We start from the raw sequence: 27,586 nt of genomic DNA, 5'->3' as shown, positions 1-27,586 counted from the left end.
ACCGCGGCAGTTGTGACCGGCAGGCTATTCGGCTCCGTTCGCCGACGACGTCGGCGTTTGTGATCGACGAAGCTGTCACACATAACACTTCGTCATGAATATATATGATATCGGCGATGAATGAATCAGGTTGGCATGGCGTGGTCGGCACTTCATCTAGGCGCCCTCAAGTTCAGAAAGGACAACATCAATTTTGACTTACATTCAGTAGTAGTGAAGTATACTTTACTGTCCGTCTCTTCACTAGAGCAGATGCAGATCTTTGAACCAAACTGTCGGAGACTTTGAGTGAACCCGAGTCTAAACATGAACCCCAACATGGACTTCCCTAAATCGGAGCACACCCAACCCATAGCCATCATTGGCTTGAACCTCAAATTTCCTGGAGATGCTACGTCACCGGAGGCATTTTGGGACATGCTACAGAATGCACGAAATGCTTCAACGAAAGTGCCGACATCACGCTTCAATGTCGATGCATTCTACCATCCAGATCCAGCTCGTCTGGACAGTGTAAGTCTGCTCGGTGCCTGTTTCTAGCACCCCAAGCTGATGTCTGTGATAGATGCGCGTTCCCAAAGCTCACTTCATGAAAGAAGATCCTCGAGCTTTCGATGCTGCCTTTTTCAACATGTCTCCAGCGGAGGCGTCCATTCTGGATCCCCAACAACGTGGACTTCTCGAAGGGACATACCACACTTTTGAAAATGGTAGGTCACATCAAATATCGTCTTGGATCGCACTCAGATCTGGAAATGTTGTCCAAGTCGATCAGTCACAGGCTCCATGAGACTAACATTGCGCAGCCGGGTTAGCTATTGAACGTGTAGCTGGGTCTCGCACCTCCGTTTTCTGTGCCTCCTTTGGTCGGGACAGCGACGCTACCGTAGCTCGTGATCCCGAGTTTCAGTCCCGATACCAGGCAACGTCGTCAGGCTCATCGATGTTGTCAAACCGCATCAGTCACTTCTTTGACCTTCGTGGGCCATCTCTGACAGTTGACACGGCGTGCTCAAGCGGGTTGTACGCTCTGCACTTGGCTTGCCAGAGCATCTTGACTGGAGAGTCAGATATGAGTCTTGTCTGTGGCTCGAACACCTACCTCACCCCTGAATGCATGAGCTTCCCACTCAGCAACGCCGGTTTCCTGTCACCCGATGGACGATCGTATAGTTTCGACCGGAAGGCCAACGGCTACGCCCGCGGCGAGGGGTACGCCTTTGTGCTTCTCAAGCCTCTCAAAGCAGCACTCCGTGATGGAGATACTATTCGTGCCGTAATTCGGGCCACAGGCGTCAACCAAGACGGGCGAACACCGAGCATCACCCAGCCCAGCGCTGCTGCTCAGGTCGAGCTTATCAAGAAGACCTACGAGGCAGCCGGCTTGAGTCTTTCTGAGACCGAATATGTGGAGGCTCATGGCACGGGCACGCCAGTTGGAGACCCCATTGAGGCTTCTGCAATTGGCCAGGTCTTCCGGCCTCACCGAAATCGCCCCGTATGGATCGGCTCAGTGAAAAGCAATATTGGGCATCTTGAAGGCGCGAGCGGGCTGGCAGGGCTGCTCAAAGCAGTATTCGCACTTGAGAAGAGTGTGATACCGCCCATTGCAGATTTCGAAGAGGCGAATCCAGCGATTGACGTCGACGAGTTGGGTATTAGCTTCCCGACGAAGCCAACACCTTGGCCAGTGACAGAATCGGGGATCCGTCGGGCCTCGATCAGCTCCTTTGGATACGGAGGATCGAATGCGCATGCTGTTCTGGATGATGCTTATAACTACTTGCGGACTCATGGCTTAAGTGGCCACCATCGTTCCGTGGACTCGTCTCGGAATATCACCAACGGTACCTTAATCAACGGCACCAAACCCAATGGAATCAACGTCAACGGAAAAACTCAGAATGGGAATAGCCAAGATGGTGGAGTTTCTACCAACCCCTGTGGTCTCTTGACATTCTCTGCCGCAGATGAAGATGGAACACACAGACAAGTCTCGACACTAGAGAACCATTTCGCCCAACACCCTACCAGCTCAGCAGATGCCCTAGCGGACTTGGCGCACACTCTGTCACGTCGCAGTCTCTTGAGTTGGCGCGCTTTCGCTGTCGTCGAGTCGTCAGATGACCTCAAGTCGACACTTGCAAAATCCCTTTCGCCAGTCGTCTTCGCTCTGCCTTCCAAAACTCCTGAATTAGGCTTTGTGTTCACAGGGCAAGGTGCCCAATACTCGCGCATGGGTCTTGGACTTCTACAGTATGAAGTGTTCCGTCAAAGCCTGCTTGACTGCAACGAATACTTACGATCCCTCGGATGCGAGTGGTCGGTTCTGGAAGAAATGCAACGGCCAGAAAATTCCTCAACGATTCACAAGCCGGCGCTTTCGCAGCCACTTTGCACAGCTCTCCAAATCGCCATTGTTGATCTTCTCCGATCATGGGACGTAGTTCCTCAATCCGTTTGCGGACATTCATCGGGCGAGATTGCGGCAGCATATTGTGCTGGTGCCATTGATCGTCGTTCTGCGTGGAATATTGTTTACTTCAGAGGAGTCTTAGCCGAAAGGTTGGCGTCTGACGCATCGAGGGCCAAGACAACCATGATGTCTGTTGGCCTAAGCCAAGATGATGTTCTCCCTTACCTTCAAGACGGGCTTTCGATTGCCTGCGTCAATAGCCCTGTCAATGTGACTCTATCGGGGCCAGTCGATGCCATCGAGCAGCTTTTGAGTAAGCTGGATGGAGAAGAAATCTTTGCCAGAAAGCTCTCGGTTGAAGTCGGATACCATTCTAAAACGATGGAGGCAGTCGCCGCGGAGTACCATCAAAAGATTCAGGATATTCATGCTCCACCACAAGATTGCAACAAGGCTTCTCAAAAGCTGTCGTCGATTGCACTGTACTCATCCACGACGGGAGAGCTCGTACCACATCTCAAGGTGATTGACCCGGCATACTGGGTACGCAACTTGGTGTCGCCTGTTCTCTTTTCCAATGCCATCTCATCTATGGGCGGAGCCAAGCAAGGTGCACGTCAGTTCTTGGTGGAGATCGGACCACAGTCCGCTCTGCGGCGCCCAGTACAAGACACACTGGACCGGGTCATTGGGAAGACCTCTTCAGATAAATGGCGATACTCCTGCATTCTGAAGAAGGACGGAAACGATGGCAAGGCACTGTTGGAAGCCATAGGATCCATTTGGACAGCAGGCATCTCATTCAACTCGAGTAAGGTGAACGAGGATTCAATCCAGCCTAGTCGGAAGCCACAGCTGATTGTCGACCTCCCTGGATATCCGTTCAACCGCTCACGAGAACTTTGGGAAGAAAGCCGACTAAGCCGCAACTATGCAAACCGACCTTACCGCCGCCATGCTCTTCTTGGTGTTCGAGATAGAGATTGGAATCCGGAAGAACCAAGCTGGAGACATTTCATACGATCACAAGAGAATCCATGGATCTTGGATCACGCCTTGAATGGTTCTCCCCTGTATCCCGGCGCGGGAATGCTCGTCATGGCCATCGAGGCCGCACGGCAACTTGCCGCTGCTGTAGAGTCTCGAATCGTTGGTTATCAACTAGACAACGTGCGCTTCCTCCGCGCCATCAACGTCAATGACTCAGAACGAGGAACCGAGGCGAAGATCGTGATGCGTCGGCGGAGGCAAGCTACCAACACCAGCGGCCAGATGCTCTGTTACGACTGGCGCGTCTTTGGCACGAACGGCGACAACTGGGATGAGTGCGCTTACGGCAGTATCAAAGTCGAGTTGGAGCCCGAGCAGAGTGTGACCCCTGAGCAGGCGGCTCTCTGTGAAGCTCGCCGTGCTCGCTTCGCTACCACTATCTCCGACGAAGTGCAAGAAGACGCGGAACAATGTCGTTTGAGCGTTCACTACAGCCAGCTTTACAAAAACATGTCTAAACGTTCTGGTTTTGACTACGGGCCATACTTCCAGCTTCTCAGGAATATCGGTTACGACAGGGATGGCCATGCTACCGCTACTCTATCTCTGAGAGACTACACCAAGACTATGCCATTTGCCGGAGAAGATCCATGTGTTGTCCATCCAAGTACTCTGGACGCGATATGTCATCTCCAGATGGTGGCGCTATCGCAGGGTGGATGGAACGCCGTTCCCACCATGATGTTCTCTCACCTTCGAAAGCTTTGGGTATCCCACAAGCTTTTCCGTGCCCAGGACAACCCTCAAATCAAGGTTGCAACCCATGAGACGATGAGAGCTTTCAGAGAGGCGGAGTGTCGGACGACAGCCATGCTTGCTGAGACCTCCGAACCCGTCATCATCTTGGACGGTCAGCGCGGCACCGCTATCTCAAGTCTGTCAAAGACGAAGGCGGGCATTGGCTCTGACAAGGACTCCAAGCAGTTGTTCTACAGTCTTGATTACAATCCAGATCTGTCGCTTCTGACTGAAACTGAAAAGAGCAAGTATCTTACCAACGCCTTTAAGCAAGATCCTCGGTGCAAGGCCCCGGATAAGGGAATCATCGACCGCGCCGACGCCATTGCACTTCATTTTATTGAAGCCGCTCTGAGTGAGATCGATCAAGATGACCAGGCCACGAAGTACCATGGTCATCTGGAGCGGTATGTGGCATGGATGCGCCGAGTTCGTCAGAGCAGGGAGAAGTGGACGCTAGAGTCCCGAGGACTCGGCGATACAAATATCCAGGATATTCTGGAGAACGCTGACTCTGAGCCCACGCAGAGGCTTACCAAGAAGGTCGGTGAGCATCTGTACCGCATTTTGAGAGGGGAAGAGAACGCCTTGCAGATCATATTTGAGGGTAATCTGGCCGATGGTAAGCATTTCAGAATGAGCAACGTTGGCCCCTGGATGCTGACCGACACAACACAGAGTTCTATCATTCGAACATTTTTTCAACCAACAACAGCAAAATGGGTGCCTATATGAGCATTCTGTCTCACGCACAGCCTAATATCCGCGTGCTAGAGGTTGGTGCTGGCACGGGGAGCTCGACTGGTCGGATCCTCCCATACTTGTCGGTGGATGGGGAAGAATGGGGTCCTTCCAAACCTGTTCGGTAAGTTATCGGCTGTTGATACACCTCAATGTTTATTTCAAAGGACTCTTGGAACTTTTCTCATACAGTCACTAGCTTTGGCGAGTACGTCTACACGGACGTGTCAGCCGGCTTCTTCGAGAAAGCCCGCGAGCGTTTCTCCTACGCCGCAGACCACATGACATTTAGAAAGCTCGATCTCGAACAAAATCCATTCTCTCAAGGCTTCGACAAGGCGAGCTACGATGTTGTTGTTGCGGGTAACGTTCTCCATGCAACGAGCGATCTGATACAGACCCTTCGATACGTTCGAAGCCTCCTGCGCCCTGGCGGTGTCCTTATCCTTGGAGAGACGGTTAACCTCGACAACGTTCGGGACGGCCTCATCTTTGGTCTCTTGCCTGGCTGGTGGTTGCGAGACGGGCAGTGGTGGTCTACGAATGAGGAGTATCAAGATCAAGGCCCTCTGTTGACCGAAAAGCAGTGGGATGTCGTCCTGCGTGAAGCTGGGTTCCCGGGAGTCCAGATGACGTTTAGGGATCATGAAGAAAAGCCGCATCATCGTGTGTCGGTCATGATGACCTCAAGGACTGAAGACGAAACCACAAGCGAAGATTACGTCAACGTTGCACCTGATCAACCATGCGGAAGCTCGAGCTATGGGATCATCATCGATCCATCATCTGACATCCAGGGGGTTATTGCTGAGACGCTCCAGGAGACTCTTACAAAGGAATTGGAAGTTCGCGCGCCAGAAGTCATCACCATGGCCGATGTTCTCTCAAACACCGTCCAGCTACAGGACAGGATTATCGTCAGCCTTCTCGAGCTCGAAGGCTCCCTCCTCAAAGACATTCCCGAGCCTACCTTCACCGCCACCAAGAAGATCTGTCTCGACACCAAGTCAACCCTCTGGGTGACTCGTGGTGCCAGCCCCGACGCATCGATTCCCACGTCAGACATAACTACAGGCTTTGGGCGAAGCGTCTGCTCCGAAAGAGGCGACCAAAACTTCACGACCCTGTCCTTGTCCACGAGTCCCACGGCCATCTCTATCCCGATTATTGTCGACCACATCACCCGCGTCCTCAAGCATCACCGCCCAGGTCTCGAAAATGAATCCGAGTTCTCAGAAACAGCAGACGGCGTTCTCTGCATCCCACGTCTCACCCCAACCTCACACCTTGAGCGAACCCTCTCCCAACGCCACAAGCTGCCACAGCCCATGACTTACAGCACCACCACGCCCACCCCAGCCAAACCTCACATTTCGGCAAGTATCGAAACGCCAGGTCTTCTTGACACACTATTCTACGCCGAGTCTTCCCAAGATTCTGGCGATCTAGCCGACGGCGAAGTCGAGATCGAGATCAAAGCAACCTCTCTCAACTTCAAAGACGTCATGATCGCCCTCGGCCAGATCCCCGGGCGCTCCTTCGGGTTTGACGGCGCGGGCATAATCACCCGCACCGCCCAAAACAGTGCCCTCCATCTCGGCGACGCTGTACTATTCTGCTCGTCCAAGGGTGGTGGATTCGGCACATTCGTGCGCTGTCCGGAGCTCCAGACGGAGAAGATCCCGCAGGGGATGAGCTTCCACGTCGCGGCGGCGATACCGGCTGTCTGGTCGACGGCAGTATACTCGCTGGACCACATTGCAAGGCTGCAGAAGGGGGAGACGGTGCTAATTCACTCCGCCGCGGGTGGCGTGGGACAGGCTGCCGTACAGCTTGCGTTACTGAGGGGCGCTGAGGTATTTGCGACGGTGGGAAACGAGGCCAAGCGGCAGCTCGTGAAGGATCTGTTTGGATTGGACAATGGCCACATCTTCAACAGCCGCGACGATACCTTCGCCGAGGACGTTCTTCACGCTACAAAGAACCGCGGCGTGGATATTGTCCTCAACTCGCTTGGCGGCGAGCTACTCAGGCAGTCATGGGAATGCATCGCGCCCTTTGGGCGGTTCATTGACATCGGCAAGGCGGACATCATCGCGAACAACACGCTCCCAATGGGCCCATTCAACAAGAACGTCACGTTCTCCGCGGTGGATCTCGTGGTTGTCCACGAGGAGGCGAAGCCGCTAATGAAGAAGATCTTGCAAGATGTCGTGCGTCTCTTTGAGGAGCATCCAGGGCTGGCTGAGCCTAAGCCGCTGCACGTTTTCTCCCCGTCGAAACTTGAGGAGGCTATGAGGTTTCTTCAGGGGGGCAAGAACACCGGTAAGGTTGTGATTGATTTTGATGCCTCTGATGAGCTAGTGTATCGGCCTTCGCCGCAACCTGGACTGGAGTTCAGGGGTGATGCGACGTATATCGTTAGCGGTGGACTGGGTGGTTTGGGTCAGGAAATTGTGAGATGGATGGTCAGCCGCGGAGCGAAAAATCTGCTGCTGCTTTCATCTCGCGGAGCCCAGGGGCGAGCGGACGCGATGAAGTTCATCGAGGAGCTCGAAGGCACCCGCGAAGTCAAGATCCTCGCGCCAGCATGCGACATAACCAACCGCGCTCTCCTCGCCGACACCCTTTGCCAGGCCACAGAAACCCTCCCCCCGGTCAGAGGCTGCATACAAGCAGCGATGCTCCTGCGTGACGACATGCTCGCCAACATGTCCGCCGCCACCTTCCACGCCGCCCTCGACCCGAAATACCTCGGCCCCCAGAACCTGCACGAGCTGCTCCCCTCAGACCTGGACTTCTTCATCATGCTGTCTTCCTTCTGCGGGATCATGGGCAACCGCGGCCAGAGCAACTACGCCGCCGGCAACGCCTTCGAGGACGCCCTCGCGCGGCACCGGGTCACGCGCGGGCTCAAGGGCGTGGCCGTCGACCTGATGCTGGTCGCCGAGGCCGGGTGGGCCAACGTCAACTACGAGTCCGTCACACAGAGCCTGCGGGCCGGCCACGGCGGCCTGACGCAGGCGCAGCTCATGGCTTTGCTGGAGATGCTATGCGACCCCGGGTACGATTGCTCGCGGCCTGGTGCGGCGCAGGTCGTGAACATGGTCGATAGCCCTGCGGAGCTGGCGCGGATGACAGGGCTGGGGCTGTTGGACTGGATGCAGAAGCCGATTTTCAACAACCTCTTACGCATGGGCGAGACGGACAACAGTGACGCGGCCGGCGGACGCGGAGCAGCTGGGGATGACAAGGGTGATGAGATTGATTATCTTGGTCTTGTCAAAACGGCGGCGGACTTGACTGCGGCCGGAGAGGTTGTCACACAGGGTCTGGTGCAGAAGCTGGGAAAGAGCTTGTCTGTCCCGGCTGAGACACTTGACGTTGGTAAGCCTGCGTATGTTGTTGGTGTGGATTCCTTGATTGCGGTTGAGGTGAGATATTGGTTCATGAAGCGGCTGAATGTTGAGGTGCCCGTGTTTGAGATCTTGAAGAACCAGAGTATCACGGAGCTGTGCCAGCAGGTTGCGTCAAAGGTTCTTCAAGGGACAGCTAAATAGGGGTGTTTGAAACGCATGCTAGAACATGTTTTCTTTATTTCGATATATACTAGAAAAGACAGAAACATTCTTAGAAATTAGATACAGATTCAACCTCATACTGCCGCCACAAATACACTCTGAGAAATATTAGCCCATCTCTTAATTCCTTTAGAAAGTCTCAACAAGCCTTAGCTTCACAACTGTTTGCGCAGAAGAGTTTGCGCAGAAGACTGTAACTACACAAACATACAACATGCGCCAGGTTGAACACGATAGGAGCGTGCAGCTCTGTTACCGAACTGCTCCCAGAAGAACCCGGTGTCGTCGATGTCGTCTCTGTCATCTTTCTTGATCCGCAACGATCTGCCTTCAGACCCCCATTCCCCAAGCCTAGTCCATTTGCAAGCAACAGACGAGAGTAAGCATGCGATAGACACCCAAGCTTTCGAAGATCCAAAACAAACATGAAGCCAGCCGATCCTTCTCGATTCAGATTATTCCCCCCAGGCCGACGGCGATCAACCACTCCCATTCACACCACTCCTCCCAAGACGGGGCGGCGACCTACCACGCGCGACGCCCAAAGTGACATAGTCAACATTCCAATACCAGCACAGATGAGCCCGCGCTGACGCCGTCCCGTTGCGGCTTGAGAAGTAAACGGCACGCCTCGCCCGTGGAGGCGGGCTGCTGTCGGCAGGGGGCCTACAGCGGGGTGTGTCATTGACCCAGACTTTGCACGTCTTTGGGAGGGGCCTAGACAGACAGCTTTAGGGAGGCGAGAGGGTGCCGCTGTTCAGATGAACGTGATCAACGCCAGAGTTTCAGCTTGTCGATGAAATAATATCGGGTGCCTTGGTAGCGACGTTGGGACGCTGGGAGGATCCTCGGAAGGGATCTTCCTCAATGTCGTGGGGGGCGAATGGCACCGTTGATGTTGAAGGGACCGAGCCAACTCGGGCCTAGGGATGGACTGACGGTGTTTGAGAAGCGGGAGGCAAGTGGCAAAGGCTAGAGTAGCTATGCTTTTGCACTGAGAGAAAGTTGTGCACGGGTGCTGTTCATGGAGGACGTAGATCCAGGCACGGAGCCATTTACACCATGGTGTAATATCTCAAGCTCTTGCCATCCAAGGTGCATACGAGCTCCGAGAAGCATTTCAAACCTCCCGCCGTAAAGTGAGAACACAGCTAAGTCGCACGTCAGAGCTGGCCAGCTGACTTCCCCGCAAAACCGCAGCCCTAGACATCGGCAGTCTCCTGCAAATGCCGCAGGATGCCCTGTCAAATTGGAACACGAGACGGAGGATGGCCTCAAATAGGACAGCGTCAGATGCGTAAGGCCGCAAGTGTGTGTGTTTTCAACATTCTGGTAGGGGAACGCGGCTCGACGTGCCGTGGAAACGGTGGTGTGTGGACTTTGGTGATATGGAAAGCCCTCATGCAGTGGGCTGTCATTCCTGCACCTGTACCGTGTTGATGGGGCTGCGAATTCGGACAAGCCAATGCTTCGAGCCTGTCGCATCCACACGCCAGACGGGTTGTTTGATGGCCTTGTAGATGCGGGCAGGGTAGCTTACCATCTATGCATGTGTGTGTAAATTTGCTCCTGCCGCAGGTTATCTTCCGAGTTGACCGAAAGATCGACCCACACCTTTAGAAAAACAATGCCTTCACTTTCCACGTCCACAGCCTGTCTCACGCAGGTGATCCCTCCATACTAGATGCAAGCCGTGGGCAAACATATGCAGGTCCCTGGGCCAAGGCGGAGACCGCAGCCGTGAAGTCGACCTTGGGGTTGTGTGAGCCCGCTTCTCTCATAAGGTGTGACTGGAGTTGAGCAATGCCATCGTACGTAGACGATCAGTCCGCGATATTTGCGTCATTATGTGACCGACGGTAGGTGGCTTCGCTTGCTAGCTTTGGTCCGTAAGTGAAGCTTTTAATAGACACTCCAAACTCGATACTACTTCGGAGTGCAAGAAAGTGAAGGTACGTCGTCCAAATAGACCTGGCATGCATCATGACAGCTCCAATAGGGCGTGACAACAAGCTTTAGCCGGCACTTGGATGTCAACCTAGTTTTTTCTCCTATATTCCGAGTTGACCCTCAATTCTAATGCAGTTCGCAGCGTGCAAGACAATATCGAATGTGTCAAGACGCGACCACTTTGCGTCCAGTGCAAGAGTAACATTTTCTGACGGCTATTTGGATGCTGTCCCTTCTTCTGGGACACATGCCTTGCTTTATTTTAGGCCACTAGCCTTGCATCTTTGACTTGCTACAGTTGCGAAACAAAAGGAGGCCTTCGTATCGAATAGTCGGCTCAACTGAAAGCCTTCGTTCATTTGCAATGGTCTTATGGGCTCTGTCCTCCGAAAAAAGCAGCTCCAGTGACGAAGAGCGACATTTCTCATCTCAAGCTAACGAATAAAATGTTTGTTAAATAGTCAGCCTCGCTGGCATGGCGATGCTCATGAAACTTGTGTTTCCTGATCCTTGACCGGAGAAGCAACGACGTGGCGGATCCTCCAAGATCAGCGTCTTAGCGGGTCACGAGAGGGGCATCCTCCCTCCTCAGCTGTAAGCTTGCTGCATCCCATCCGACATGCATCGGCGGCTAGGAAAACTCCCCGACGATCCACTAAGAAGGAGAGCATCTTGCCGGGCCCGGAAGGTCGGATAAAGGCAGACCTGCGCCGTTGGCGCGGGGGGAGGGACCTGTCCCCACAGCAAAATATTCCAAGCGCATCTACCATTCGATTTTGATGCTCATTGCGACAGGATATCGACAAAAATGATTGAAATTGATCCCCAAGAGACCATCAGCCTCTCGGCCGTAGTCCGGCTTGGAAGACAGGCGTCTAGCGAGTGAGGACACTGTTGGACAACAGTACGGGTCCAACTTGTCTGATGGAACGACGGTCCACCTGCCGAAGCCCCCAACGCGCCCCAACTCGACTATGTGTTGGTTGAACGCTCAAGACCAGCCGGTAATAACACTGCAACTTCGCCGCAAGAAGCAGAGCCAGACGCAGTGCTTCCTCTAGACTGCAACTCCGGACTGGGAACTCGGAGATCCACCTCGACATCCGCCGTCACTTGACCGCAGCTCAACACGGGGAGACCTGGCCGTCAAGCCTTGTCGGGAGCATGATGGACCACTCCAAAACCAATGTCACGGCGGCTGAGAAGCCTGTCGTCCAATAGGGTACCTATCCTCTTTTTGTGTCTTGTTGGTTCAGAGGATTGATGCGACGACGATGTTCAAGCCAAGACGGCAGAAGAAGCTAAGAACCAGGATGGCAGGGGCTTCAGCGTGCCGTCTCGTATTGATCAACTGAAGGGTTCGAGTCTCGACGGGCCGACCTGAACCAGCTCGCCCTTGGCCTGATTTCGTCTGAGAATTGACGCGGGGAGACTGAGATTATTCGGTGAGGCCACAATGGCCAATGAACGGTGGTATCGAATGCTCGCCCGAACCCTCGCTACTAGCTGGATTCTGGATAGCCAAACTGCCTGGGACAGAACTCTTGTCCGCCACGTGGAGCTGATGGGCGGACGGAACGGGACTTGTCCCGCCGAAGCAACGTAGGTATGAAACGAAAAGGAGATGTAGCATCGGCCATTGTTTAGACACGGCCGGCAACGCTCTAGACTAAGAGAAGGTGCTGACAGAGTCGAGACCTACTGCAATGTCGTCACACCCAAGCGCCTTTGGCCAGGTGCCGGAGATTGATGACGAGCTTGGATGAACGACGACCTAGAGACCTGCTGCACACTAGGTCATGGAAGGAACCTCTCGAGAAGGCTCCCTCAGTGGCTTCATAGCCTTCGGAGCGCAAAAAGACGGGGTTGATGGTGATGAGCACTTTGGTAATAAACGTCGATGACTTGCGTGGCAGGATCTGAGCCACTCCAAAGTTGGCATCTACCGCTCGCTGCTGTCTCTGGATCCATCAGCCCGGGGGGTTTGACACTGGTGAAGTTGGGATTTGGAGCAATTTGAAGATGTGGATGAGTTGGGGTAGAACAGGGGTGGTCGATTGGTTCGTGGAGTAACGAGCGCGGGAAACCCACGAATGAGAACCGCGTTCGCGGTACGCCGTCAGATCTTTCCAAATCTTGGAGTTTCGGACCGACGACCGTTATGGTATGGCGCCACGCGCGACGCCATTTTGCATTTTGCCTAAATACCTCGTGGCACAGTGGGCAACCTAATTTGGTGGTGCCATCACCCTCTGATTGTAATCAACGAGCCGCCACTGTTTCCTCGTTGTCTTCCATGGCAATGTGTATGCAATGGTCGGGTATGACGAATATTTCTCTACATGAATTGATGATTCAATCAGGCTTGGGGTTTGCCTCTCGCTCCTAGCCACCAGCTTGCCGGAAAGGGCTGGGCGAGAAAAGTTGACCGAGGTTATGTGGTACAGATCAGGGCCAAGGACGGCTCGGAAAGCTTCGCGAAGAAGCCGTAAAATTCGCAAAAAGTTGTGTGTGCGCTTGCCGGTACCGAGGCACCGCGGCTGGTTTAGTGCACATTGACAAATATGCTAGCCACCGCGGCACGGGACAACGTCGTTGTCGAAGTCGATGAAGGCGGCATGAAGCCATGGCTGCAAAAGTACTCCAGAAGCCCCACCCGCACTCTGTGACTTAGCTCTTCGTCCTCCCGTTATTCTGAGTGCCCAAGGCCGATGACGGTAAGGAGCATCGGCCTCAGTTAGGGTAGGGTGGTTGTTGGTACTTGGTAAATAACCCCTCAGAATCGACAGCGATTAGCAAGCAGGGATCTCCTGGTAGCACCTGTGAAGGCGGAATGACCCGGCTTCACGCTCTGAAGTGTTGTAGCAGGCGAGTACTTGTCACAGAGCTTGTAAGCCTGTCTTTTGTAGCACGCATGCGCATGGCGGATTGAAGAGACAAGATGACCGCCAACTAACGACCTGGGCTTGGTATATGTTGCTTCTTTGTACGAATCTCGGAAAGGACCGAATGGGACTTTTTAGGGGGCGGGCTGTGGGATGACTCGACGAGGTGTGGGAGGTGAGGAGGTGAGGAGACGGAGACATCCTTTGCTCCGCATGTGCGGAGAAGAGTTGGAGGACGCTGAGTGGGCCGGATCGCAAAGGCGGTTTCTTCGCACGCTCGCGGCTCGAAACACGTCAATCGTAGGGTGACTGCGCAAGTGTTTGGTTGGGTCGCAACCGTTGGAACACCTGCTCAGAGGGTGCGTGCGGATCGAGCAATGAAGGCAGCAGGCAGACAATACCTCTTAGTACATGCTGTCACTTTGGTCTGGCCAGCTGAAGACTCTCAGTACGTAGATAGTGGTCCGTTACTGTTGAATGAGGAAAAGCTTGTCGAAGCTTAAAGTGCGTACGAACACGCGATATGTCGGTTTCGATCAAGACTGCTGGGACCAATTGACAGTCATCGAGGTGCATCCTGGCCAGTGCCATCTAGCCTTCTGGATAACGGTGTCAGTACGGATACAAGGCTAGGCAGGAAATAGAGCAGGTCGGTAGTACTTGGTCCCTTATTTCGATCTTTGAGCATCTGCTAAGGCGAGATGCCCCTTACAGCTGCTTTTGCTGATATTAAGTCGACACCCTCAGGCCGCCCCCGCCAATTTGGGTTTCTGGGGATGATGGGTTGAAAGGGTGGCTGGTCGCTGGTTAGTGGTTGCTGCTGCTGGGTCTCTTGATCTCTGTTGGAGCTCAAGCGAGTAGGGAATCCTGGTGAACTTGCCGGCATTCGACTGCGGAACTGGAGCTGAAGTTTTGCTTTTTTGGAAATTGCCCGACCGCGTCTTCTCCGGGTCATCATTTAACAGTAGGGCTCCACGTCTTTTGCCTGCCAGTGGGCGTCAGAGAGGATCTCGGACTTGAACATAGACTGGTTGATGCGGTTACAGACCGTCAGGCTGGGTGATTGTCGGTGTTTAGGCCAGAGTGGTGATATTATGTTTGAAGCTCGCCTCAGAAAGGCGACTTGGTAGAGGTCTTTGGAGATGGACAGGGAATGCCTTCCGGTCGAAGGTTGTACCTTCCCATTGCGAATTCCCTCGCTCCTGACAGAGGAAAGCTACGTGTAGGTAGGTAATTACGTAGGCAACTGGGATGGACGCGGAAGGGGGAAGGAAGCAAGAATGGAGTAAGGAAGGGGGGAGACCCTGATGGCAGCCGGTGGTTCCTGCAGTCTGAGTGAAGTGCGTGCACCTCCCCTTAGACTGGCATGGATCAATCTTCGCAAGTACCTCCCAGAGAAGAACGAAGTCATTCGGTCACTAGAAAGCAAGAGTAAATGCTCGTCCTACAGCGCTGGAGATCGCCGTCGCCGCGTATCCTGTGTCCTTAGGGGCAATAACCTACGCCCATACGAGCAAACTCCCTGAAAAATAGCTGCTGCAGAGTCAGGTACCTACCTTCGCGTCACCAATTACGACCACGACCTGGGCTGATTGAACTTCCCCTTCTCCAACCTGACCAAGAGCCGTCCCATCTCATGCTCAGCCATTGCAGCCCAACCTCGCCATCGGATTCGACATGGCTTCTCTCCGCATTTCCTACCACACCAACCACCACAATCCCTGTCGTCGTTGCTCGTCTACCTACCTAGCTCGCAAAATTTGTACTGGCATGTACCGGCAGACCAACAACCACCTGCAGCGGACCCCAAGAGAGTGCAGATTACCTGCCTGGGGAGGGCATCAACACCACCGTCTACGGTACATTCGTGGCGCATACTGACGCTCAAATCCCTCGCGCCCACGCCCGCAACGCCGCTTGTGCGTCAGTAAAGCCATCCCGCTAGGCGACGCGCCATCCGCACCTTTCTGACAGGCCCGGTTCTTCTTCTGCGAGTCTGCGGCAGACATGGTGCGCCGTACCCGTCTAAGGCGTTCGTTCGTCTCCGCCTGCTTGGCTCTCTTTTGAATTAGGTTCAGTCAATGCAGCCTACCTTGGGCACGCAGTACGAAATCTGGGGTTCTTGCAGGGACGCCCTCACTTCACTCCCCCATATTCTGCTCTTCACACCACCTCAAAGCGCCCTCCTCTTCTTCCCACGCCTTCCAGAACAAAATACTCGAGCGAGAGAAGCTCTTATTGTCTGATCTCCTATGTCAACCGCTCGTCACAGCACTTCGGTACGGCGCCCGAGCGCAACGCCAATGCAGCTCGAAGCGGCCCGCGAGTGTTGAAGAGGAAGCTCGTCTCCGTAACTTCGCCCGCTGTCCGGCGCAGAGAGAGGCACCACAACGGCCACATCGCGCTCCAATGCTCATCCTTGCTCCACAGCGGCTCGAATCCTGGTCATGCTTGCCGTTTGCAGTAATGGGAAGGAAGCACAAATCCCGGCACACATTATATCAGAACTTCGCTATAGGGCCAACCCGTCGTCGTGTCTGGCGAGCGCTGGTCGGTACCGAGCATTACTTACGACAGAACGAGGCTGCGCGTGAGTGGAAGGACCAACGGTGCCGGACAACGGACGAAGAAGGATGGAGCAGAACTTCAGAAGAACGACGGTCATGTCTGTTCGGCGGTAGTCGAACCGAAAGAGAAGAAGCCAAGAACCGTTCCGCCAAGCCGAATGGTATTATTGGCTGGGATGGCACAGTCCAACGACACCGGGCCTCCCTCCAACCCACTTGGGGCCGGAGCGGGTGGAGTTCTGGAGGTCTGGAGACAAGCCTTGAAGCTGGAGAAGCAGACTCGAAAAGACGATTCCCCATCTCTAGAGATTGGCACCCCCCAGTGTGTGTGCCGCGCCACCCCTACATTGCACCACGCTACCGTCTACTTTCGGCCTCCAACCTGCTTGACCCAAGGACCAAGTGTCGTGGCTACGAGGGTTGTCCCGAGGCGCGGAGGAGACGACCGAGGCCGTCGGGGAGGAGAGCACGAGAGACAAGAGGAACGGTGGGGAGAAACCCGTCCCGGTGGGTGGGAAACGCTTTGATGACATGACACTAGCCATCCCGTCCGCTACGTCGTCTGTCACCGCCACCTCGATGGCTTCCTTCGCTGCCTTCGTCGCTTCTGCAGCCGCATCCCCGTCCGTCACGCTCACCGGCTGAGCCCAGCTTCATCTCGTCTGAGGATCGACCAGAATATGCTGGGCCTGTGCCACACATCTCAGTCGACTAGAGCTCGACAAGATCAGCCTGGGGGTGGGAAACTTTTGGTTCTAGACCGGCACAGCAACTTTGAGCATGTGGCCCTGTCGCTCGCCCAAGATGCCGCTCTTCTCCACCACACACCCGTAAATGGCCGCCTTCGCCAGTTTTTCTGTGGCTGCTGTTCGTTGCTCCTCACCTTACCATCGCCCATCGTGAGCTAGACCCCTGCTCCCCTCACTGCAACCCTGCCCCGTCCCTCACAGCTATTATGTACAAGCGTACCATATAATACCTAAGCCCGAGGATCCTGAATGTGACCTTCTCGCTTCTTCCCCCCTTCGAGAACCAGACGCGCCGTAGAGACGTCTCAATGTAGATGCGTCGCCGAACGATTTCTTTTCTTTTTCGCTGTCTGTTCTCGCGTGTAGACAGATCTTCTACCTTTCCTAGTCACCCCAGCTCCTCCACCTCTTGTCCTTTCGTCCCGCATGTTTATTACCTTGCCAATCCGAGAGCAGTCGATGGTCGCACGGGACGATAACCGTGCCGTCTGAACTCGCCCACATCTTCACCTCGGCCTCGAGCGCTTTCTTGTATGCATGCCAAGTTGCTATCTACGACCATTTCGAGAAGATTGGCAATAAGAGAGGCAGAAACGACAAGGGAGATTCTAGTTCAAACATTCATCGAGTCGGTCGCCTTCTCGCAATCGTACAGCTACACTCTTGGCAACAGCTTAGATCATTGCAACAGCAACAGCTCACGACAGAGACCGCATCGTCGCTGTCGCACTATTCGAACCCGAAGAAGTGGGATTCACAAGGTTCCACTTACAATTCACCAAAAGTCGTCTTCGTGTCTAAAACCACCGAAGACGACTCTTCAACGAATCATAGCGGAAGACAACCAAGGTGTAAGGTGAGTTGCGCTTCGATTCGGTCAGAAGTACACCAGGCTTCCCACACTCCCTCGCGGTGTCTTTTCCACACCCCCCTTCCATCTCTCCCGTCCAGGCAAGTCGGCCTGGCACGCATCAACCCCGCCATGCCAATGTGCTAGCTGTGCCATACTCCAACGGTGGTACTGGTGGTCTCTCTGGTGGTCGTGCCCCTTATTTTGGACCATATTACTTTACTCAATGCCCGCCTGTCTCCTTGATTTTGCCCCCTGACGCATTCCCGGCTCGTTTATGTGCCGCTAACTGAGCTGCGTAGAAAGGCTCTCGCACTTGAGTCTGCCTCTAGATATATGTTACCCGCCATTCCCTGGTCCACACGAACGACGACGTCCAGCCAGCGAAACCTAGACCATTCTAGACCTGCTTTCAGCCTCTCTCAGCTCGATTTCAACTACGCATGAACAACAGAAACTGAAGCATATCCGAATATCTTTCACAATTCACCCATTACGCAACCATAAGCGGGCTTGGCCCCAGCACAACGAGGACAGAATGCTATCCAACCCACTACACCGTTTCTCACCATATCATGGCATGCCACCCAACACACTCTTCTCCAACACCCACGTCCAGAACGGCCATCCCCATACGCCCGGGATGGACGCACTCGCCCCGAGTTCGCATTACGCGCTTCAGCAAATACAACAGCATGTAGGAGTACACAGCCCGCATCTTGCCCGTGCCGGGCCCCAGCACAAGCATCGTCAACACCCGTATGGACCCGGTGCAAGAACACCAAGTGCCTCTGGACCCATTCGCAGGAGAATCAGTCGAGCATGCGATCAGTGTAACCAGCTTCGGACGAAATGTGACGGGCAGCACCCATGCGCCCATTGCATAGGTAAGGATCGAAAGACTAACTCAGTTCATCTCTCGAGCTCCTCACTAACACCCTTCATAGAGTTTGGCCTGGGGTGTGAATACGTTCGGGAGAGAAAGAAAAGAGGAAAGGCATCGCGGAAAGACCTTGCCGCACAAGCAGCCGCGCAAGCAGCAGCATCAGCCGGCCAAGGACCAAAGTCGCCATCTGAAGACAACGGGCAATCTTCAGAACAGTCGGAGTCAAATAATTCAAAGACTGGGCAGCCCTCCATTGATGATTTGCAACAACATCATGGCGGCAAGACTCTTGATGACCTCGGTGACGAAGTCATGCAACGGAGTCAACGGACGGGCTCGCTTGATAGTCTCGGCGATATTGCTGGTCATCAAGCTCAATTGACTGGACACCATGGTATGGACAGAGACCAGTTGGAAAGCCCGACTGCTCTCGATCTCAACGGATACGGAGGCGTGCCTCCGGGATACGATAGACAGAGCCTGGGAACACACATGATGGCGGGCCCCTCACATGCCGCATACGGCCCAAATCAGGGGAGCATCTCAGCATATCCTGACATCCCTTACGCCATTCAGACGCACAGTCCGACTGCATACGCCAACGGCGCGCCGTTTCGCATCGCAGCAAGTCCGATTAGTGCCTATCCGCTGGCAGGCGAACCGACGTCCCCTGAATGGATCTCCATGTCCTCGCCGCCAACGCAGTATCCAACTCATATGCCCACAGGTTACCCTCAGCCTACCCAACAGCTACGATACCCAGTTTTGCAGCCTTTACTGCCCCATCTTGGAAACCTTCTTCCGGTCTCCTTGGCATGCGATCTTATTGATTTGTACTTTGCCTCATCATCGTCAGCGCAAATGCACCCGATGTCTCCATACGTACTGGGATTCGTCTTCCGGAAGCGATCTTTCCTTCACCCAACGAAACCGAGGTTCTGTCAGCCCGCCTTATTGGCTAGTATGCTCTGGGTTTCGGCTCAGACCAGCGATGCTCCATTCCTCACCAGTGTCCCATCGGCTCGAGGAAAAATCTGCCAGAAGCTATTGGAACTGACAGTGAGCTTGCTCAAGCCTCTCATCCACACCCCGTCAGGCGATACCTCGCCAGTCACCAGTCCTGTCATTGACGGCGTTGCTCTTGGTGGCCTTGGAGTAGCACTCCCTGGTTCCATCAGCATGGATGCGCTCACCGGAGAATCGGGTCCGTTCGGTGCTGCAGGGACGCTGGACGATGTCATCACCTACATCCATCTCGCGACGGTGGTATCGGCGAGCGAATACAAAGGCGCCAGTCTTCGCTGGTGGAACGCCGCCTGGTCTCTGGCTCGTGAGCTGAAACTGGGCCGTGAACTGCCTCCAACTCCTATGTCTATGAGCCAAAATCACGACATGGACGCAGACGGCGAGGCCGAAGATGGCATCGGCAGCAACGGCCACCCGGGCGTCATTACAGAAGAAGAACGCGAAGAGCGTCGACGTATCTGGTGGCTGACTTACATTGTTGATCGACATCTGGCCCTCTGCTACAACCGGCCATTATTCCTCCTCGATCTCGAATGCGCTGGCCTTCTGCAACCCATGGACGATACTGCCTGGCAAAATGGCGACTTCCGTCAGCCTGATAACACCACTGATCCGAGCCTCGGAGACGGCTCCAGCCAGTCCGGCCGTGTCCGTGGTCCGCATTTCGAATGCACAGGGCATAGCATTTTCGGGTATTTCCTGCCTCTCATGACCATCTTGGGCGAGATTGTCGACCTGCATCACGCCCGCAATCACCCAAGGTTTGGCGTTGGCTTCCGTTCTGCTCGAGAGTGGGACGACCAGGCGAGCGAAATCACACGACACCTAGAGGCTTACGAGCACAGCCTCAAGCGCTTCGGGCAGCAGCACCTCACGCGCCATGTCAACCTCGACGACAAGATTGACCTTGTCAACCCAGAAAATGGCGAACACGGCTCCATCGCAGACATCGGCACCCCGTCCGTCCACTCAGTCCACACCAACGCGTCGAATCGCATGACCGAGAGCGACATCCAAACGAAGATCGTCATGGCCTACGGCACCCACGTCATGCACGTCCTGCACATCCTCCTGGCCGGCAAATGGGACCCCATCAACCTCATCGACGACAACGACCTCTGGATCTCGTCACAGGGCTTCATCACCGCGACGGGCCACGCCGTCTCGGCGGCCGAGGCCATCAGCAACATTCTTGAGTTCGACCCTGGCCTGGAGTTCATGCCCTTCTTCTTCGGCATCTACCTGCTGCAAGGGTCCTTCCTCCTGCTCCTCATCGCCGACAAGCTCCAGCTCGAGGCGTCGCCCAGCGTCGTCAAGGCGTGCGAGACGATCGTGCGTGCACATGAGGCTTGCGTCGTGACGCTCAACACGGAGTACCAGGTAAGCGGGCCTCCCTTGTGCGAATTCCTATTCAATAACACATGTGCTGACCATCTCATCCAGCGCAATTTTAGTAAAGTAATGCGAAGCGCTCTGGCCCAAGTCAGGGGCCGCGTGCCCGAAGACCTCAACGAGCAGCACCAGCGCCGTCGCGAGCTGCTCGCGCTGTACCGCTGGACAGGCGACGGGACCGGCCTCGCTCTTTAGGGCCTTTCATCCTTAGAAGATAGTTCAAGTGTGGGAAAAACGAGATGTTTGATGCGTGGACGGCAAAATCATAACGGAATACGGGATACGGAAAACGGAAACGATGCGACATAGGAATTTTGGCCGCGGCGCTGGGGATCGGGTACGCGCGGGACATGGGCGGACGACAAAACAAAAACATTACACACATTGCGATGGAGTACATCAGCTTTGGGGGAAAGGGATGGAACGTTGTCTGCTTGTTGGTTTTCTGAGAAACGATTATCGTTTATTGGCTGTTTGGTGTTTAGTTTTGCGCCCTTCTTTTTACATTATACCAGGGGAGTTGTGCGGGCTGCGAGGGGATGACGGGAGCGATGAGTAGGATGAGTAGGATGGATGGGATGGATGAATGTATGAATGTTTGGATTCATGTAAATAGCCTTGTAAATATCGATTACTTCAAGCTGACTTGGCTCGCAATGACAACTTTTCGTACACGGCTCTCCCAAAGACAATCCGATGCTCTTCGCTCGTGCTTGGAGCGAGCCTGGTTTTTCGAAAGTGTGACTGAAGTCTTGGTCTTTGGTGGGATAGTCTCATAAGAAGGGAGACTGTCTACTTTTCCTGTGTCTGTGTGACTACATTTCTTATATCCTGGTACTGCGATTGGGAACTGTACCTAGGAGAAGGCATAAAAAAGACAATGGACGCAATAACGACGATGGACGACGAAAACGGGCTATCACGACGCTAATGCTGGCTATATGCATGGAGTATATTTAAACACACAGGAAAGGTAGTCGCTCTGGCACAGAAAACATAGGCGGTCTCTAATAAGGAAGTTTTGTTAATTATCTTGATTGGCCCACACTTTGGCCGGTGCTTCTTCCTGTGAGGTGTTGTAGCATCTTATACACAAAGCGAGTATTAAGGGTGATTAGTTGCCGGTTGCGGAAAATCCGCAGCTGTTGTGATCCAAGAAGGGTATCGTGCTTTTGAGTGATGCGATCTATGGCCTGTTCGGTTGCGAGAGGTAAGGCACACCTCATGACTCCACCCACTCGATCCTAAGCTGCTGAGATTCCATCCGACGCCTGGCCGAGTCTTGCTTAAAGCGCTCCCACCTTTCAGACTTCTTGCGCCGTTCAGCCTTGAGCGCGACGGTATGCCATACCTTGTCTGGCCACAGCTCATCGATGAGCTCTACCAATTCATCCATATCCCGAGACACGGCCAGACGGCGGCTGGTTTGCCCAATCGTGTCGTAGGCATCCGGGTTTGCACCTGCTCTCAATAGCAACTTGGCGTCTTCGACGTTGCCCTTCCAGACGGCAACAAAGAGCGGCGGCGAGTAGAACCGTCCGCCTTTCTTGTTGACATCGACGTTGTGCTCTGGTTTGAGAAGGAGCTTGAGGATGGATGTCATGCCGTATGAAACAGCGTAGTACAGGGGCTCTGTATTGCGGATAGCGTTCAGATTCGTTGTGTGCATGATGTACTGCACCCAGGATTCGAACGGGCCGCCGTTTGGGTGTTTCTTTGTCTCGAAAAAGTCGAGGATGAGACGCTCGTCGGCTTCAGCCATTGCAAATCGTTCCGAGTGGATTGGCCACATGGTCGCTGCGTAGTCGAGCAGAGGGTATTTGGCGAAGCGACTGTCCATCTGCCTCTGTTTGTTTGTTGGGCCTGAAGCGAACGGGTTGAAGTTTAGGTATGCAAGGCACTTGCGCATTATTTTGCGGTGGCCCTCCGTGGTGTCGAGCGCAAAGTCTGAAGCGTCGGATGTGCGAATCCAGTCCGATTGCAAGCAAGTTCGTATTGAGTCGTGAGCGAGAGTGACGGTCTTTTTGCCAACGTGGACCAGGTCTTGACATATCTGTGGAATGATGGACGGGTCGTTCAGCCGGCAATCGTTATCAATGTCGGTGTCGTTTTCTTCAACGACGACGGCTTCCGCAAGCTCTTCGAGGCCCAAAGGACGCAGGGAAAAGCTCAGCCAGGTAAGGGCCTCGCGGGCAATTTCCTTATCTTGTTGTGGGATGCGGTTCAAGATTGCTGCGTAGGTCTCATTGAGGGTAGAGGGCATGTCTTGGAGTGCTCGTTTCACATCCCGTGGCGTGCGAAGCACACTCAGTCTGTCCATGCAGACTTTTGCCCATCGAAACCTAGAAACTGTCAGCTCATGATATGGAATTTTGGTGTTCTGTCGCAACATACGTCCCATCAGCGTCTGATACGATCTTGGTCCTTATCTCCTCTTGAATTTCGGGCCTCAGGGTTTGAAGGCTGCGTTCGTTTAATAGCCTGTGTTTCACATACAGCTCGATATCCGAATCGATGGACTCGGTGTTCATTTGCCTAAGATATATCTTGGGGGATGCATCAACAGGCTCGTGAGTACAAGTAACCAAGACGCGGAGATTGGCATGTTTCTCGCAGAGATCAAGCAAGATCTGGATGATGAGGGCCTCGTGACTAGTCTCGTTCAAGGCGTCAATTGTGAGGTAGAAAACGTCGAACAGCCCCAATGCCTGGTCCATGACCTCATGGATCTGGGTGATGGACAGGTTGTTCTGGGGTATCAAAGTGTTACCCGACTGTCTGAGCGGCCGAACATGATCGAGGATTTCTGGTCTCGCGGCTCCGATCTGAGCCAAGATGGACCCAAACACATTCGGTATCGCTTGAGACGCAGTATCATCCAGCGAGCAACAGTGAAACCCCAGACCAACTTTGCTGGTCGCGTCCAAGGCATCGGAGTCGATCCGCTCTTGAAGCTTCTCGACCAGGTGAGAACTGAAGAGGTGTAAGCGATGGCAAGCTAAACCTTGGCAGCAAGAGACTCACAAAAGAACCGTTTTACCCGAACCCGCTGATTGCATTAGTCGAGGCAGGTTGACAGCAGGCTGGGGCTTCGGGGTCGAACTTACACCGGCCGGCAATCCAAAACACAGGCCAGTTGGTCGGACCGCCCTCCTCCCATGCCGAGAACCGGCCGGCATGGATCCATTGCCCGCTCCCCGGCACTCGGTCAGCAGCAGAGTCACGCAATTTGTCTTTGCTGTTGACGGGCGACAACCACTTGAGCAAGTCGGCAGTTTCCTCGAGCTCTTGGTGGGTCTTCTTGTCGAGGATGTCTTGGCGCACCATGGATGTCAATTGCTGCATCTCCGTCAAGACAGTTGCGGTGGTGTCGACCGAGTCGCGCATCAGGATCATAATGAACCAGGTTTTGGAGCGCTCAATGGTTGCCAGATAGTGTTCGACATCATCCGACTTGAAGGGCCAAGTCAGGCTCTGGATGGCTTGGCCCACTTTGGAAGTGCTTGGAGTTCCGAGCTTCTTCTGCATGGCGTCGAGGGTCTCGTTGGTCAAGGCGAGGACAGATTGGACCTGAGTCTGCCATGGCTCAAATGAGTCTGATCTTGTCTGAAGATTAACCTGGTACATGGCTCCTTTGAGAGCAAAGAGCTCCTGGGTGAGTTTGCGGATGTCATCTTTGGCGGATCTCACGGCAGAGACGTAGGTGCAGAGACGGTCAACGACTTCGGTGATGAACGCGGCGACCTCTATCACGGTCAGAGCCTCGGCCATTTGGAGCTCGGTGGCGGCGCGGGCGGGCGGGATTAACAGACGAAGCTAATCTAGCGATCGAAACGGGTCAGTGGTTGTCGGCTGGCCATAGCTCGGCCGGTGACGTCGGTCGAGTGGCAGTACGGATGCCATCGCACATTAATTACTGACCGCAAGACTAGAGTAGAGTCATGCGGGAGGCAGCCCGTCTAGTTCCCGATGCAAAGGTACCGTTGGGGGCAGTCGCAGTCGCAGCTGCAGTTGGGGTTGCGGGTTGCGGGTTGCGGGTATCTGTAGACTGTAGTACCGTCGTTGCGGCGCCACAAACCCGGTCAAGTCGCAAGGTGTCGGGTGCGACGGTTCTGGTGGTTTCCGAGGCGGGCGTTGATAGCTTGACGCGGGTGGTTGAGTTAGACGTGGTGGGTTTGAACTCTCTCGGGCAAGGTTGAATGGGTTGAGTTGGATTGGATCAGATGGGATTGGACTGACCTCAAATGCGAAGCGGGGCAGGATGCAGAACCCTTCACACGTCGCGCGAGAGCGAACACTGAACTTGTCACAGCCATGGATGAAGATTCAGGTCGGCGGTAAATGTGGGGAGAGGTGGACGGGTTGCTGTAACGGTGCAGCACTGCGAGTGGACGTGGAGTGGATGCCTTCAGCGGTTCAGACTTCACAGGCGCAGACCGGGAGTTATTGCGGTAGGTACCTACACTGGGCACGATCCATTGGACCCAATGCGCCTGCCGTTCGTTTGTGGGGGAGCAGCAGGAGCCCCTGCCTGCCGTGGTGCAGCTGTGAGGAAGGAACGTGCACTGAAACTTCAACTGGCACTTCAAGGAAGGCAGACAGGATCTTGGATTGACGATGCCTGCCAACTGCTTCAGTCTGTATTGGATGCCAAGAAGGAGAACTCCTTTCGTCATGTATGATTCCACATCACATCCCACAACGGATCGCTTTTCCACATGGAATTCCTTACTTTCTGCATGGGATACTCGCATAGACGGGTATCTCAAACTGCATCGTCCAGCATCTGCTGCCCTGTCCTCTGCACGTCGGACGAAGATCGTCGCAGGACAGAAAGGCAGACAGCATTTCAGACGCCGAGTTTCCGAGTTGACGGTCGAGCCAGACAATGACGGAACACAATGGCGGGACAAAGGCGCACGAGAGTTTAACTCTTGCAACGCTGAGATCACTACATGAGGCGCCTGCTGAATGGCAGCTGTTTGGAAATCCGGTGTCTGGCCTCGAGAATCCCGTCCTCGCCTGTAAGGCCACACATGATCCAGGGATATCCAGCAATTCAACCATTCATCCACTTCTCGAAGCAACAGCCCTGGGCGTTTGGCGATGCTGTAACCAAACGACTCCACCGAGGCCTTCCCGCAGTGCGCCCAGACATGGTTGTTCCCTTCTTGGCGGTTCGCCTCCCCATTCGTGCGTTGACGGGCCGCGGAGATATCAAATCGTCCCAAATATTTTGGAGCAGCCTTGGAGGGCGCCAGTCTGCGGCTTACTACTCACCTAATACTACCTAGTAGGTAAGTTCTAAGCAGGACCGTAGTGTAGGTGGGTTGAGGGCTGAGTGGTGTAATGCACCCCCAAGGTTTTGTTTACTGATGGAGTCATACCTGTTGCACTTTTGCACTTGCTAAACCACTCTGCAGACTTTCGTCTCTTACCTGACGAATCGTTAGATTCTCTACCAGAGCCAGCTTTGACTTGACACTTACACGCCTCTACCCACGACCTATTGGCAGTCCATCTCTAAGCTGCCGCACTTCCTTCACCTGACGATCCGGGGCGCTCTGCCTGTTATTCTTAGCATCGTCCACCATCTAGGCCCAAGCCGCAGGCACGCCGACGCTTCCACCCGTTGCCAAAAGAAAGCCTGGACCTGTCAAAGACGATTGATTTCTCATCCCGCTTTGTTGGTTCCCGTCTCTGCTTGCCCCCCTCGCTCGACTTTACAATCCGGACCCGGCCCTTGATTTGTCGGTTGCCTTCCGTCCCTCCCTCCCCCATGGTCTATCCGTACCTTACTTACTGTTTTCCATGGACTAGCCACCAGCACGACATCCCCTCCACACTTCTGTGGTACCATCCCACACCAGTTGACACTTCGGCTCAGCACCGCGACTCATTCGTAGTGTACAGCACCGGGGGCCGGCGCAAAACGTTTCGTTCCAGCGACACAGACTTCCTCCTAAGGCAAGCACCAAGGCCTGGTTTTAGGTACGTAATATCTCAATATCCGGTGTTGCTATGCAATTATGCCCCATCTCCTGAGCCCGAACAGCCCGCGAACCAGCCGGGCGGCGCACGAGACACCAAACCCCTCTAGCATCCCAAGGCCTGTCCTCACGCCCTTTTCCTGGTCAGCTTTTTCCCTCATAAGAATATGTTCTGATTCCGTCGTAGACAACTCCAAGAATTCCCTTGTTTTCGTACACATCAAATCAAAAGTCACTACCCGAGCAGCCATGATTGAAGAACTTTAATACCCAGACATACCAACCACCAGCTGCCATTCAGCAACCGCTGGAGTCGCCTTTCTTCAATACCTTCACTCTCTCCGGATATCAGCCGGCCAAGCCACCCCGGCTGCCCTGCCCATCTCTTCACTTCGCGCGTCAGACGCTGCGCTGCGCCAATCCCGCATACCCTGCACGCCCCAATTGCCAGCCAGATTCTTTATCTCGACGACAGGGCAAGGTGTCTATCCTTATCGATATCTTCCTACCTACCTACGTTAGACCACTGCGGCGCCCGCCTCCGCGACCCCTCAGATCCACGCCTTTCGCATTCAGACCCCCAGCCTAGGTCTCGCCCAGTGCATCTTTATCTCTGCGGCACTGCGATTAAGGTACAGCAACGTCATCTCGCCGCCCTTCCAGATCTGGTGGGGTAATCTGCCCATCACCAGCTCCTCCTGCTGCACCGTCCCCATTCCCCGGGATACCGTCCCCATCACATTCCCACATCTCCGTGCTCCGCGT

At 54.4% G+C, this 27,586-nt stretch overlaps 3 protein-coding genes across 3 annotated transcripts; 2 read left to right on the top strand and 1 right to left on the bottom strand.

The window, feature by feature from the left end:
• Positions 1-318: 318 nt before the first annotated feature.
• Positions 319-8,505, top strand: GCG54_00008441 (Compactin diketide synthase mokB; the record flags this gene model as incomplete). Its single annotated transcript, XM_045408407.1, has 5 exons — positions 319-513; positions 566-710; positions 807-4,826; positions 4,883-5,069; positions 5,145-8,505. The coding sequence occupies 5 exons, from the start codon at positions 319-321 to the stop codon at positions 8,503-8,505; spliced, it is 7,908 nt and encodes a 2,635-aa protein (XP_045263097.1).
• A 9,560-nt stretch (positions 8,506-18,065) lies between these two features.
• Positions 18,066-21,026, top strand: GCG54_00008440 (Xylanolytic transcriptional activator xlnR-like; the record flags this gene model as incomplete). Its single annotated transcript, XM_045408406.1, has 3 exons — positions 18,066-18,414; positions 18,475-20,819; positions 20,883-21,026. 3 exons carry the CDS (start codon positions 18,066-18,068, stop codon positions 21,024-21,026), a joined length of 2,838 nt encoding a protein of 945 aa, XP_045263096.1.
• Positions 21,027-22,053: 1,027 nt separating this feature from the next.
• Positions 22,054-24,602, bottom strand: GCG54_00008439 (uncharacterized protein; the record flags this gene model as incomplete). The annotated part of the gene is made up of 4 exons (XM_045408405.1): positions 22,054-23,173; positions 23,226-23,804; positions 23,856-23,880; positions 23,939-24,602. The coding sequence occupies 4 exons, from the start codon at positions 24,600-24,602 to the stop codon at positions 22,054-22,056; spliced, it is 2,388 nt and encodes a 795-aa protein (XP_045263095.1).
• Positions 24,603-27,586: the final 2,984 nt, after the last annotated feature.

Source organism: Colletotrichum gloeosporioides, assembly GCF_011800055.1.
Source record: "Colletotrichum gloeosporioides strain Lc1 chromosome Unknown consensus_52, whole genome shotgun sequence".
Lineage (NCBI taxonomy): Eukaryota > Fungi > Ascomycota > Sordariomycetes > Glomerellales > Glomerellaceae > Colletotrichum > Colletotrichum gloeosporioides.
Note: the sequence above shows the minus strand (reverse complement) of the source record. Positions and strands in the feature narration are given on the sequence as shown.